The sequence below is a fragment of the Panicum virgatum genome, chromosome 9K, assembly GCF_016808335.1.
Source record: "Panicum virgatum strain AP13 chromosome 9K, P.virgatum_v5, whole genome shotgun sequence".
Taxonomy (NCBI): domain Eukaryota; kingdom Viridiplantae; phylum Streptophyta; class Magnoliopsida; order Poales; family Poaceae; genus Panicum; species Panicum virgatum.
Window position 1 is genome coordinate 47,478,258 of NC_053144.1, and position 14,963 is coordinate 47,493,220.

Genomic DNA, 14,963 nt, shown 5'->3' on the forward strand with positions numbered 1-14,963 from the left:
TGTTGTTTAATTGCTTTTCTAGGGTTAAAATAAATGCTTTTGGTCGTCGTTAAATGTTAGAAAAATTTGGGTGGCATGCTTTCTGTTTTCAAGTTGAGCTGGTTAATTTTGTTACTAGGTTATGGGTGCAAGTTAGAGTTTTGCTTATACTTTGCCTAGCTATGCTCTTTTCTTTATATAATTGTTGTTAGTTGTTTTTGGAAGGAAACACTTCAGGCTAAATGTTTGAACTTGGATTCGTATCGTAAACGCTTATGCATTGCACCATATCCTAATTGTTGCATGGCATATTTTTATTCGTGTAGACGCCACGAACGAAGCTGTCCACGAGCTGATCGTTGAGCCGGTCCAGGAGCCACGAGCAGAGGAGCAGCAGCAGGACGCCGTTGAGCCGCTCCAGAAGACTTTGTTAACCCCGCTGACCTGCAAGGCAAGCCCCGGAGCATAACCATATTTTTAAATTATTCAATGTTTAATTAAGTATTGTGCATTTATGTTCTAGGAGTTGAATGGAACCATAGTATGCATGTTTTCCCTAGGTACCGTGGGCCTATACTAGTATGCAGGTGTCGATAGAAATGCTCTGCTAAATAGGATTTCGGTAGAAGTCGAGTGATTACTGTCACTCGCGAGTTTAGGATCTTGATTCCTTAGTTTTGGCTGGAAATGAATTGTTGAATAAAGAGAAATGGAGACCGGGCGGAATGAGTTGGATTAATGGTATAGAATGGTCGAAAAGAAATCTCCGCCTGTGTCGATTGAGGACCGTTCCGTTGTTGGCAGTGATGACTGAGTTTGAACAGTACTAACCACATGCCGGAAGTAGGAGGTAGTCGAAACCGGTAAGCTAATTACCTGATTTGCAACGATACTTTGAATCGCGACCTGCTACTCTGGGAGTGGAATGATGGCGGGTGTTGGAGTGTATGTCGTCTCCTAGTTCTCTGGGAGTTCGCTGTGAGGGACCCTTCACCCGGGTTTTGGCAGGCGTGATTCAGACGTCGGGGTGATGATGGGAACAGTTGACGTGTGTGGCCCGACGGGGTTTACGCGTGTCGTGTGAGTTAGGTCCACCTTGCAAGGTTAAATCGGATCGATTCGCCGTCTCTCTCGGTTAAGAGAACCTTGGTCACTTTGTCACATCGTAGTAAGAAGTTGAATTGAAAACGGAATGGAAAAATGTTGGTTTGTGATTTCTGAAAGATAATTTGTTCCACCATGCGTGCTCTAGATGATTAGGCGAAATTTGTTAATACTTGGTATACTAAATGGAGCTAAAATATTGAAAGTAAGGATTCACTTCTAGCAGCCTTTCAGCAAAAAGAACTCCAGAGCCAAAAAGCTTTGCATGTCTAGTTAATGGGCTAAGTATACCCAGAGTCGATAAGCCTTGCTGAGTATTAGTATACTTAGGGTTATTGTTGTAACCCTTCTGAGCATGTTGTGTCCCTGCGGACTTCGAGGAGATCTGTGCATCCTGGATTGGACAGCCGCTTCCTCCGGGTTGGACCGTCGAGTGGGCCCCGTCTTCCCCGTGAAGGTTGGGCAGGTTGGCGTCACATCGGTGGGCAGGATGTGGAGCTCACCTCTTATCGTCGTCGTAGTTATCGTATTGTTTTTTTTTCGAACTCACTTTTAAACTTCCGCTGTGCGTTTGAACTCTGTTGTTTGTATTTAAATCTTTTATGTAAAACCTGTGTTGTAAATTAATTTGAAGTTTTCTGTTTGCTGGTAACACCTGTGCTCGTCTTCGTACGGGTCTAAGTGCAATTGTGATCCTGGAGTACAGTAGTTTAATCGGGATTTTACCCGACAGCCTGTCAGGTTACACCGTTTTAAGTGCACAGTAACTGGATTAAGTATTAAGATGATGGTTAGTGCATTTAAGCCGGTTTAATTTGGACGGTGCTGCTACAATAGTGGAGTTAGGTGAGATGACACACCAACTCGGTCCTTAGGGGTGATTAGATGGATATCTCCCTTCTCTGCTCTGCCACACAGGCACGAGCACACCAACGTCAATCACACAGAAATGCCATCCACCCCGTCTAAACTTATCTTTTCGAAAATTTCACTTTTATCCCTTCCCACACATGCACACCTTTTCTTTATAAAACAAGTTGTATTGTGTATAAGATCCTAAGCGTTCTAGCAGCGATTAACGTCCAAATAAAACACATTCAGACATTAATCTAGGTGGTCAATGAATGGTTATAACAAATCAAGGGGTGGCTATCCAACCGTGTTTTCAGCAGGTAAAACATATGCAATTTTGTAAAACAGGCCAATAGATTGTGTTTATAAAAACTAGGACAAAAGCATGCATCAAAGGATGGGATTGAACTTGCCGTCTTCAAAGCCTTCGGGGAGATCCTGATCGAAGCACTGTCCTTCGATTTCGGGGTCGCGGAACTGGTCCTCGTTCACTGGCTCGCAGTATTGCTCGTCGACAGGTTCTCCCTCGTTCACACCGTGATCTACGACGCGTACAAACAAACACACAATCAAGAAAAAGCGATAAAAGTTTTATCGTTGAGCTCGAATCGGAAACAATTAAGATATGGAGATAGGGGTAATATTTTTGGGCGGTTTTCTAATGGCATGGCCAAAATCATATTAGAAATGGCGTGGCCGAGTTTCGAAATAATTGGAGGATTTTTGGCGCATGAAATGATAAGTTAAAGAGGGATTTTAGGAGCTAAATGGGAGTTCAAAATAGAATGAACGGATAGTGTATGATTTTAAAAGGATTTAGAAAGAAGAATCAGATGAAACTGAGTTGAATTGATTGGGATATGGCTGTATAGAGTTTGGATGTTAATTAATTCCGAAAATAATTAAAAAATATTGATTATGTGTGACGTGCTTTAACAGGTGTTGCGTGGCCTGTTTGTGAGTGGCATGAATGCTGCCTTCGGCTGCACGGCCCAACAGAGTGACATGTGGGACTTTGGATTGTTGGGTTCTATGTTCCTATATGTGTTCACCAAATTGGCAGAGACGAGAGAGTAGACGGACAGAGCAGCTTCCTGCTCGTCCGCTCCGTCCGCCATGGCTGACATCTCAAACTCGAGCCAGCGGCAGCTCCGGCCACCATTCTTGGATCGGGGGCACGGGGAGAGAGAGGAGGGTGAAGGGATTCTACTTTGGTGGCTATAGGCACGAGAGGTGGAGGTTGGCTTCGGCGGCCGCGGCAGCCATAGCCGCGACAACTCGGAGCTCGTGGGGAGCTCGCTGGTGGCGGGCAGAGGAAGGGGTGCTGGTTGGGGAAGGTAGATGAGGGTACGAGGATGCTCACCTCGAGGGGAATCAGACCGAGATGGCCTGAGCGAGGAGATCGACGGGGAGGTCTGTTCTTTGGCCAAGAACAGAGGAAGGCGGAACTGGAGCGAGGAAGAGGATGAGCGGCGTGGCTGGACAGCTCGGCAAGCTCGATGGTGGCGAGGAGCTGCACGAGGGCCTATTTATAGGTGCTGGAAGGCGGTGGAGAGGGCGGGGCCGCGGTGGTGGCCGGCCGGCGAGCTTGGCGGGCGGCTTTAATGGCGCTCGGCCGCTTGCGAGCGTCGCGGAGCGGCGTGCAGCGGCATCGCAAGCGGCGAGGCGGCACAGGGTGACGGGACCGCTCGGGCAGGCGCACCAGTGCACGTGGAGGGGCCGGGCCGCTCGGCGTGGAGCTCGGCGTGGAGCTCTGCTCGAGCAGTGCGGGCTCGGGTGGCGAGGCGGCGGTGCTGTGCTGTTCGACGGGCGGCGCGGCGAGCACAGCGTGACGGGATGGGTCGAGCAGCGACGCGCGGCGCGGTGAGCATCGGGGTCGCGTGCCCGCGTGCTGCGCGTGGGTGAACAGGGGGCCTGTGCGTGAGCAGGGAGCAGGGGTACGCGTGGGTGGACGGGAGCAGGGAGAGAAGAAAGGAGGAGGGAGAAAGAGGAAAAAGAAAAAGGGAGAAAGAAGAAGAAAAGAAAAAGGAGAGAGAGAAAAAAGAGAAAAAGAAAAGGGGCGCCGGCGAGATTCGCGGCGACGGTCGCGAGCCGATCGTAGCGTCGACGCGAAGCGATGCGCACGAGAAACGAGGAGTACAGGAAAAAGATTAGATGGTGACTGATGCGGGTGTCGGGACGGCGGATCGCCAGGGAATTTCGGGAGATTATGAGTTCGGACGGGAAGGAGTTTAGAAAAGATTTGAGCTGAAAATTATTTTTAGTGCGTGATTTAACTTGGTGAATTTTGGGACGTTACACGAGCGCAGCACACTCGGCAAAGATGACGAGGGGAGGCAGGAGGATCGAAAGCCAGGATAGATAGCGAGCCTGATGCAATAGCTGTTGGATGATTTTTTTTCTTCTTTTTCTTTTTTAGCTAGTCCACTGTTGATAGAAAATTCTAAATTCCTTTTCTCTTAGGATTGACTTGAGATTCCTATATGAACTCATACAAATAAGGAAATAGTAAACCACATTTAGAGAACATACACCTGGGGCCCAAGTACTTTTGTCCTAAGACTGAGCCAAATTTTGGTGATCTTTTTTCTTTTGAGTTTTCCTCAAATTCAAGATATTCAATTTATACGTGTGACCATCTATGGCGCACAACATTTGATCCTTTTTAGTTGCGAGAGAGTGTTTAAGTTTAGGTTTCATGATGGCATGTGTTGATAGCATTAGGTATTTTAGGTTTCTTCCATTCATAAAGACAAATGCGAGTAATTTTAGAAACTGGTTGATCACTGGACAAGTTAGAGTAATTCAAATGGACGGTAGGATGTTTTGCTTTACCTTTACGAGAATTTTAGATTTTATCTATTTGACTATTTCTATGGCATGTCCTACATGGATGTTCCAGTCCGGTGATCTGTTGTCGGTCGTGGAAACCTCCTTGGATGCTCCCTCGCCGCGAATCTCAGCTACGACCATGATCTTCTCCACGACGATTATTATCCTCCTAGAGCGCCTTCGGCGAGAAAATTCAGTATTCCATGAAAAACGCAACAGCATGTATGTGCTTCTCCTGAAGCAGCATCGCAGGAAAACGAAAGGCTGAGGCCCTCTTTGGCTCTCGGGTGGATCACCGGAAAAGGATAGGAATTGAGAACCGCAGGATAGGAAAGCAAGCTCGTTCCTCTGGAATCATTCCTTTGATTTGCCTCGGACACAAGCCACCACGCACCAGCCGCGATGAACATAAGGTCCGACCGGATTTTTCTTTCCCTGCGTGCACAGTGAGAGCAATTCCTTTCCTCGTCGATTTCCTCCAGAAAATTTCCCGTGAAACCAAAGACATGCTGACGTCATCAATCCCAATCCTATCCTATCCTGTGTTTGCCCTCCGTTTCGCCCGTGAGCCAAAGGAGGCCTGAACCCCTTTTCCTGGATGCAAGTATGCCGGGGGCGTTTTTACCTTTTAAACAAAACAAAAAAAGGAATGCCAGGGGGCGTGCCAGTACAATGTGGTCGTGGAAGCATCCCTCAAAAAGTGAAAAGTATCGTTAAGTGAAGAAAAGTCGGCGTATCAATTGCTCAACAGGCCAGCAAGAGTCCAAATATGCGCTCCAGTCCCAGGAAACGGTGGATGGAATATGTCAGCGCAGCCCACACAAGTCACGGTGACATATTCTTGGTGATCTGCCACGCCCACGCTCTGCCCAGGGCCGTTTTGTTCATAGCAAAGGGCGGATTTACAGAGGCATTCTTTGGCAACATGGATCTCAGAGTCAGAGCAACCCAAAAGCTGGTGATTCCTTTGCAAGGGAAGGAGCGACCAAACGATTCAATCAGAAGGTACAGGCGTACAGCATGTTTTGACAGATTCAATATGACCGACCATCACCGCAAGCAACACAGGACGCCGCTACGAAGCTAGCTAATCAGGCTGGAGGCCACCCTCCAACCATCGCAGATCGCACTACAAGCGTACGTGGCTACGTGCCAATTCTCCTGAGAAATCAGTCACTGCGCCATCTGTATTGTGCTCTATTTTCTACTGAAAATGAAATTTAGAGATCTCGAGAGAAAACAATAGGTACGGACGGGGAAATTCAATGAATGGTGCTGCTAAAAATCAACGTATATCAAAAGCCAAGTAGCAGTAAGGACAATTCAGAGTCATCTGGAGACTAGACATCTTCTCTGAAACTACCTACCAGCCAGGATCGATCTCTATGTGTTCCCAGCTGGGTCCTCAGTAGCACGTCATGTAAGACAACATATTAGCTTTCAAAAATGTAGGATAACATAAATGTTTCTTTATACAAGTCAAATCCTCCTTTAACCACTCCTCAAATAGTTTCACTATGTGCCTAGTGATGGACAGTGATACCATCATAGCAAGGCCTGAGCGACAGTCTTGTAGACTTGTGATCCTGCACAAATCTAATCCAGCAGCAAAACAAATGGCATTGACATCCAAAAGTTATAATCACGACCTTAACTGAGAAACTTCACAAGCATGATTATTGGAAAAAAATTATTGTCAGCCAACTTTTGAGTTTTGAACTGCCTTTCAGAAATAAAGATACCAAAGATACTTGTACGTATATTCTAATCAGTATGATCCATATATCACAAACATCTGCTGTTCCTTAGCAACCAAGAGAGCATAGCGTGATTGATTACCACCTAGATCGACAGTTAAAATCTTGTCACATCATTAAAGTTGAATCTGCACAGGTTTTTAAATCCAAGCAATATTTCAAGTGAAACAGGTACTGATCCCATTTTTTCTCAACCTGACTGCCGATGTATAATTTACATTACTAGATTCACATGTAGCTGCTCATGATGTTAAAATTTTCAACTTAACTTGTTTTTGCAAACCAAATCCATTGTCCTCTTTGGGAAGGAATATTGCTCTGGGAAAGCAAATACAAGACATTTAACTAAAAAATGTTTGAAAATTGGAGGCTAATCAGTTAAATATTTTTAAACTCTGTGCTGTTGTCGAGGTGATGGCAGTGTACGGTACAAACATACATTAGTATTCTCAGTCCCTTGCTTCCCAAAAAAATGAATTTGAGAAAGATAATTAGCATGCTTAGTGAGGAACAGAGCAATATGTCACGATAAATGCATATAACTATCATCTGATAATTTTGACAAGTTTTTCTGCATTCATAGTGTGTCCCTGACTAAAACTATGAACCCAGATAGATAACTCAGCTACCATACACTAAATCCTAGGGATGTCATCACTTACATCAATCACATGGGTCACAACTTAAATCAGGTTTCAGTCCGCACACTAGCCAATACCAACGCATATATTGGATGAGGGGTTTTAGCTAAAATTAGTTTTCATTTCTGTTCAAGCGCTAAAATGGCATCAAGATATAGTTGTATAGAGTCAAATCAAGAGAGCAACTGATTCTAATTAAGTGAAACAGGAACACACAAGAGATGGAGCGAGATATAATCAATTCATGAATTCAATCAAAACCAAACCATTTCTATTGACACAAACAAATTGGGTACTCGGTTTACCACTATAAAAACCTCAGGAATTACACAGCAAAATTCATATATTACTCGAACGAGTATACAGGTAATATTGTTTTAAAAGGAATCAATCAAGATATGTTCAATCATCAGTTCATTCTTTCCCTAACAAAAACTGCCTTATCCCCAGGCCAAAAACGTTACAATTACAATTGCTTGAATTGAATTGCGCTGCAGATATCTCCCAGTTTCAGTAAGAAATTGAATCCAAATCTACTTATTCCTCACACATAAGATTCTAGTAAATCAATAGTATTGCTCAGTGGAGCGAGTAAGCATCAATTCAAAAACGAATCCGTATAGCTGTGTTCAATCATCCTTTGTCATTATTCCCCTAACAAAATTTTCCTGATCCCCGGCTCACAATACTACAATCACATCAGCTTAGAATCAAATCGAATCACGCTGCAGATATCCTCCAGCTCCAGTGTGAAATCAAATTCAAATCTACCTATGCCTGATGCCGCAGACAAAATTCAACTCAAGATCCAGTAATTCTCAAACCGGAATGCAGACAAAATCTTACGAGCTTGCATTCGCTCCCTCCGCCGCAGCCGCTACACTCGTCCCATGAGCGGCGGCCGCCGCCGCCGCCGCATCGGCCTCGAGCCGCTTCTTGTTTCGCTCGAGCGCCTCGCCGACCTCCTTGGGCATGTACTTCTCGTCGTGCTTGGCGAGCACCTCGGTGCCTCGCAAGAAGCACGCGCACTCCCGCGCCTTCTCGGCCACCTTCCTCCCGTCGTCGCGGCGGAGGTCGTCAGTGAAGGGCTTGAGGAACCCCTCGACGACGACGGAGTGGCCCTCGCGGAAGAGGTCCGGCAGGGCGCCGTCGTACCGGACGAGCACGTCGGTGATGAGGTCCGTGACGACGAACTCGATCTCGGGGGAGGACGGCGAGGGGTGCGCGACGGAGCCCTCGAGGACGAGCCCGCCGAGGCGGACCCGGGACTTGGAGGGGTCGGCGGTGAACTTGGCGAGCGCGTCGGTGGGCGTGACGTAGAAGACGAGCTGGTCCTGGAACGTGGCGAGCACGGCGACCACGAACCCGCCCGCGCAGGCGAAGGAGAGCCCGTAGGACCAGAGGCGGCGGGTCTGGAGCTGCCGCGCGCGCGCCCCGATGTCCGCGGCGCGGGGGCGGGAGGAGGGCCCCGCCCGCCGCGTGGCGGAGGCGAAGGAGCGGAGGAAGGGGGCGAGCGGGGCCGAGGCGGGGGTGCCGGCGGCGGCGCCACCGCCACTTGGGGTGGGGATGGGGATGGGGCCCGGATTGTGGAGGAGGGCGGGGAGGAAGAGGCGGCTGCGGGAGGGGAGGAGGCGCGAGAAGGCCATGGGGTCGGGTCGGGGGGGGGGGGGGGGGGGGGGGGGTCTGGTGGGATCTGGATTCTGGAGCGTGCGGAAGCGGAAGCGGAAGCGGAAGGGGAAAGGCGCGGCCGCGTGGTCGGCTGCCGATCAGCTTGTTGCGCACGGCACGGCCCGCTTACCAGTCCGTTACCGGTCAAACTTACCGGTCCGGCTCGGTTTCCATTTGGATCGATTTGGTATCGGCCCAAATTTAAAATTTAAATTTGAATTCAAAAAAATGAAAAATTTCTAAAAAATTTCTAAAAATACTTCAATGTGCGATGAATCTAATGGTGTCAACTTTTTTCAAAAAATCGTCCATTTAGTATAGTTTGCGGGCATATGAAGTTAAATCAAAAAAGAAAAAAATGGGCCGGCCCATTAAGGCCCACCGCATATGGCGACCGGTAAACCCGTCAAACCGGTTGGTAAACTGGTCAAATCGACCGGTAAATCGGTCAAATCAGGAAACCACTTTTAAACCGTCTGTTTTTTTGGTTAAAACACCGGTAACCGGTCAGACCGGACCCGTAAACCGGTCGGTATACCAGTCGGAACGAGTTACACATGTGCTTTTGAATTTGGATTTGAATTTAACCGATTTCCACCGGTTTCCGATCAAACCGGTCCGGTAAACCGCTACCGGAGGGCGGCGGTTTAACCGGATCGGTCGGTTTTGTAAACCCTGTGCCGGGCTAGCGCGGTCTCGCAGGCGTGTGGTGGTCGGCGGCTCGAGCGACCCAGCACGTGCTCCCTTGTCTTCTTCGGGGAGACAACGGTGGTGGATTCCAGTTTTTTTTTAAGGTAAAAACAGTTGTTTCAGTAATCAGGGGAGAACAATACAGTAATTTTTTTGAGTGCCTTTTGGTCCTGCATGCCAAATTTTAGTTTTATTTTAAAGTTTGTTCGGCATTTCGTTGAGGGTCTGGAGGAGCTTTGTAAAATTCCCTTTGGGTGGCAAGGATTCTTGTAACATTTCTTTGGTGAGGTGTTGAATCTCGTTTTTTTTAAAAAGAAGTGTTGAATTTCGGATCCTAATACAAATGGGCAAGCGACCAGAAGATGCAGCGAGAGTTAGGATGTGACTTGCCGTTCGGCTTGGCTGGCTGTGGCAGTAGAGTTTTGGCCTGCGGCCGAATGGCTGGAGCTTACAACCGGAGCCGCAGCAAACAGCAAACTGAGCCGAAGCGAATTAACATCAAGGTTTACAATTTCGGCGGAATTTCGCCGAAATTTCGATATTTTTTTCGTTTTCGCTAGTTACCGGGAATCGGAATTTCGGTAAATTTCGTTTCAAAATTCAAAAATTCAAAAAAATTTATAAAAAATTGGAAAAAAATATGATAAAAAACTAGGTGTTTTTCTAAGCAAATAGGACTAGAACACACTCAAATCTAAGATCATTTGCTAAGCTAAAATTAACATTTGAAATCGTAATTTGAATGACTCGTCATTTCATGTGCAAAAATTTGTTTTCTCCCCTCGACTTCAACTAGACTTTGGTTTATCATGATGTTGGTGAGGTACCTATTCAATTTCATACGCACATAAAACGCTTCTTCTTTATTTGTCAGGAATTTGCTTGTGGTTTGGACATGACATGGGCAGGTGTGCAATACACACGCACGTTTACTCTTTAATTATGTCGCTTCTGCTAGCTATACGCAGAAACCATGAGAAGTTGTAGTAATGTAGAATTAACTCTGACGATGAATCCGTTCGTATCATGCATGTGAATTGTTTTTTTCCTGTAATAATATCTATATGCATGTTTTTTCTTAAAGTTAGCGACAAAATTTGTGAGAGACCGTAATTATTTTAGGATGGCAAGTAGTAGGAGTAAAACAGATTGGAGTATTTGAGAACTTGAAAATTTTAACCAGCTATTAATATGTTTTTCATGACCGAACTCACACTTTAAAATAAAAGTTTGTCTGGAGATTTGACTGCTAGGCTTGTACTATATAGGTTGCTTGCCTTGTACGCACGAATAAAGTATCTTTATCCTATCAAGGATGGTAAACTACCGAGACAGATTAGATTCGTTTTCTTATTTTACAATGTATGCGCAGTCAACAGAATAATTTCTAACATTGTTACACAAATTAAGCTTCCTTGTCAGATGATGAATATATATAACAATTGGTGTACTCTGTTGTATTTAAATGCAGAGAATATGCTACATGGACTTAGTATGGACTATGTCTTTGCCTCTGTTGTATCTTTGGATTGTAATAATTCTAATAGACTTTGGATGTATTGTGTTGTAATAATTTATAGGCATATCCGCAATAACATGAATAATAAAAGTCCAGTTGAGGCCTAAGAGAGAAAATGGAAGTTGTCACATGAAATGAAGACTTTTAATTGGTAGTTTTTGAAATAATTAAATAACTTTCAAACCATTGCTCAAATGAAAAAGTTCGTAAAACAAAAGTTGTAGATCTCAAAAAACTGAACAAAGTTGGTATTCAAAAGTTTTTCATTTGACCTCGGGAACAGTAGGAAAAACACAAATTATATAATTTTCCGGTCGAAAATCACCGAATTTCGGTCGAAATCACCGAAATTTCGGTCGGAATTCATCGGAATTTCGTTTTTTGAATTTGAGGTCCCTTTCCGTTCGGAATTAGCGAATTTCGGCGAAATTTCGGCCGAAATTTCGTTTCCGGCAAACGGCGGGATTCGGAAAAAAAAACGAAAAGGTAAACCCTGATTAACATAGGGCACCCATTAACATACTTTCACGAATTTTTTTGAATTTTGGTACTATAGCACATTTTGTTGTTATTTGACGATTAATATCTAATGATGGACTAATTAGACTTAAAAGATTTATCTCGTATGAAACAATTAGACTGTGTAATTAATTATTTTTTTCAACTGTATTTAATACATGGTTCATGCATGTGTTCAAAGATTTGATGTGATGAGTACCGTAGGAAATTTTTTGGAACTACACAGGGCCTAGGGCCTAGGAGAGAAGAGATATCGTACACAATTTGATGCACAAAACCACAGGCAGGCAGAAACGAAAACAGTTTCCACTATGCAGCCAATCTGAAATGAATCAGTACCGTGGAGTGTTTTGTATTGTATCTGACAGCACGGTGGTAGTTATGCAACGAAGTTCCCACAAATTGGCATTGCCAGCTAACCCAACGAGCTGTGTGACTGTGTCGTGTGTTACAATTTCGATGAGGCGATGTAAGCGACAGCGGAAACAGAGACCGTGCCGATCGTTGAAGGCCTGAGAGATTGGAACTCGTGTGGTCAAAAGCACGTCCCTTTGCAACAAGCGTCGGTGCAGCGGCAGACAGGCTGCCCTGAAACCTCCCATCCATTAAACCCGCGCTCCAGTACCATGATGTTCTTTATCCCTGAATCCTCCTTGGTCTCCGATAGATAGTCTGAGAACATCCGAGCACATGTTGGACCTCGCACCTAGAGTGCAGTGACACAAGAATTAGCAAGGGAAAAGGTTATTTACAGATAATAATCCCTAGTACACTGGACTGAAAGATAAAGACTTGGATATAAAATGGACACTGACATAAAGGTAGACAGATAAAACAGAGAAAACAGAATCTGCTGCATTGCTGTTCCCGCCGTGGGATAATAGCTGCTGCTGCTGCAGAACTAACACAATCTGGGAGAATATTGAATAGGCACTAGTATGAACTGCTAAAGGCAGAAGTAGAGCTAGAAGATGAGATCAGTGAGTTAGATAGGTTGTTCAATTGGTCAACTATTTCATCACGTAACGTCTGGCCATTAATGGATGTTTAGCAAAGCCATGGACATAATAATCAGCAACTCAGGGAAAGCGAAACATCAAAGGCCTTATATTCTAGCTATATACTGTTTTATCTGTGTTAAAACAGAATGTATGCCTATCCTGAAAGTCAAAAGCAAGCCATGATCTTCAATTTCACAAACATTTCTTGACAAGGGAAAAAGAATCTGTTTTAATATCTCATGGTAATTCTAACTTCCTGTGTGCCTTGTGAAAGAAAAAACTCACTATGTTTCTCTCCAAGAGAAAGGATTTACTAGGGCATTTAGCACAACCATCCAATAGGAAAAGAAAAGAGAAAAAGAAATGCCTCTGAATAGCAAATTTTCATAGATCCCTCTCACATGTAAGATTCCCAATCCTAATCCAACTCAATCACAAAAAGCCTTAGCTGAATTTGTATTGTTATTCCTAGCTGGGCACAGCCTAAACTTTTGTGTTCCAAACTAAATTCGACCCAAAATATGAAAACCTGATCGAAGCAGTGCATATAGAGGTCTACTAGCAGGCCAGAGCGGTGCATATATAGGTCTGCAATGCAGGCTAATATGATCAAGATAACGAAATTACAAAGGTAGGGCAATTAATTTAATCAGAGGAAGGAATATGTGGAGAACAAGCGCGACAGCAAATTGGCATCACCAAAGCTGTTGCTTCTTAACAATTCTGTAGTATGGTGGACATCTAAACGTAAGGTACAATGACAGTACGATGTGCAAATTATCAGTTTCCCAAGGAAGATATACGCCTCTACTGTGCTTCAGATAATCATTTGTGCCTCAAACCAACACATAAAAGTTTCCATTTGCAAAAGTAAATCAAGCCAACATTGCTTGAGCAGCATGGTCGAGGGAATCAGATTCCCGTCTGTATAGAGAACAGGGCAGAGGCAGGGTTCGGACTTTCGGATATAAGGCTGGTTCCAACGGGGGTCGGTACCGACCCCCGCCGGTCGGTACCGACCCGGCTACCGACCCGCGCCGGTCGGTAAGCGCGGAAACCGAGAGCGCGGGGCGGTAGCGCTACCGACCGACCCGGCCGGTCGGTACCGACCCCGCGTCCGGTCGGCTGCCACGCGGCGCTCTGTGATTGGCCAACGGCTGCCACGTCAGCTAGCCGTTGCAATTAGCCGTTTTTGACCGTTTGGACTCCAAAAAATTCGAAAAAAATTCCAAAAAATCACAAATTTCGTCCCCAACTCATCTATAAATAGAGAGGGCTGGTTGGAGCTCATTCCACACCTCTCACTCCCCATTTCACCCACTTCCTCTCTCAAATTCTTCCACCATGGCGAAAAGTTGGAAGATCTTTGCAAGATCACCCACGAGTACGCTCAAGCAAAACTGTGGAAGCAGTGGAACATACTCAGTTCACGCTCGACGGACGGTATGACGGATGCTCAGAAGAAGGTTCATGACCGAGCGTTAAAACGTCTGCAACAACAGCTTCACCTCAACGACGACGACGAGTAGATTTATGTAATTTTTATATTTTTATGTAATTTTCTTTATTTTAAATTGTCGTGTAATTTTTATTTCGAATTTTTATGTAATTTCTAAATTTTTAAATTTAATAAAGTAGTTTTGTTGTGTCAATTTAAATCATAGAGCAACGCGTTCTGAAATGGTTAAGTCTGGAATGGAGAAACTGACGTGGCGCTGATGTGGCTGTGGGCTGAGGCTGCAGGCTGACTGATGGAGCGCTGGGGTCGAGTGGGCTGGCGAGAGCTGACGTAACGCTGACGTGGCTGTGGCTGTGGGCTGGGGCTGCAGACCCGCTGTTGGAACCAGCCTAAGTGAGAGAAACGAAGGCAGCGGATCTGGTACCTGGCTGAGAGCGCAGTGGAAGACGAGGGTGTCCTTGCCGCTGGCGGCCCGCGCCAGCTCCGGCATCCGCGCCGCGAAGCTGCCGCTGGCGAAGTGGTGCGACCCCGCGATGTGCGCCTGGTGGCTCCTCTCATCATCCCTTCCGTTTCCAATCCGTTCCCCCAACATCACACGGAGAGGGCAAAAACCAAAATTCAGGCTCCGATTTCCAAAATCGGCGCAGCGTAGGCACAGGCGACGGCCGCGGGCGTACCTGACGTCGATGATGGCGACGCGGGGATTGCCGCGCGCCATAGACACCAGCTTCGCCGCCGACACGTACGACACGCTCAGCGCCATCCCCGCTCGCCTCCCCCCTCACCGTGCGTCGTCTGCGGCGGCGGTTCTGTTCAGGCGAAGGATCAGAAAAGACTGGTCCTCGAATACTTTGCTTGTTCCCTTCGTTTTTTTTTTCTGGAGAGGATTCCTAGTTCTGGTTGTCAGGAGGCCGCGATGGCATCTACCAACAAACTTCAAGC

The 14,963-nt window shown here is 45.9% G+C and overlaps 2 protein-coding genes across 2 annotated transcripts; both read right to left on the minus strand.

Moving 5' to 3' along the window:
• Positions 1–7,721: 7,721 nt before the first annotated feature.
• On the minus strand, positions 7,722–8,811 carry LOC120651793 (cytochrome c-type biogenesis protein CcmE homolog, mitochondrial-like). Its single transcript, XM_039929426.1, has one exon. The coding sequence runs from the start codon at positions 8,809–8,811 to the stop codon at positions 8,008–8,010; it is 804 nt and encodes a 267-aa protein (XP_039785360.1). The 3' UTR covers positions 7,722–8,007.
• A 3,036-nt stretch (positions 8,812–11,847) lies between these two features.
• LOC120651799 (arsenate reductase 2.1-like) lies at positions 11,848–14,940 on the minus strand. The gene is made up of 3 exons (XM_039929434.1): positions 14,699–14,940; positions 14,446–14,584; positions 11,848–12,267 (listed from the first exon to the last, which is right to left on the minus strand). Exons 1-3 carry the CDS (start codon positions 14,782–14,784, stop codon positions 12,097–12,099), a joined length of 396 nt encoding a protein of 131 aa, XP_039785368.1. The 5' UTR covers positions 14,785–14,940; the 3' UTR covers positions 11,848–12,096.
• Positions 14,941–14,963: the final 23 nt, after the last annotated feature.

Bases quoted from the DNA above. Each gene is read 5' to 3' on its own strand.
- LOC120651793 (XM_039929426.1), bottom strand. From the start codon at position 8,811: ATGGCCTTCTCGCGCCTCCTCCCCTCCCGCAGCCGCCTCTTCCTCCCC.
- LOC120651799 (XM_039929434.1), bottom strand. From the start codon at position 14,784: ATGGCGCTGAGCGTGTCGTACGTGTCGGCGGCGAAGCTGGTGTCTATG. The intron at 14,585-14,698 runs GTACGCCCGCGG...TGGAAACGGAAG, and splicing joins GTCGCCATCATCGACGTCAG to GGATGATGAGAGGAGCCACC. The intron at 12,268-14,445 runs GTACCAGATCCG...ACTGCACTCTAG, and splicing joins TCCACTGCGCTCTCAGCCAG to GTGCGAGGTCCAACATGTGC.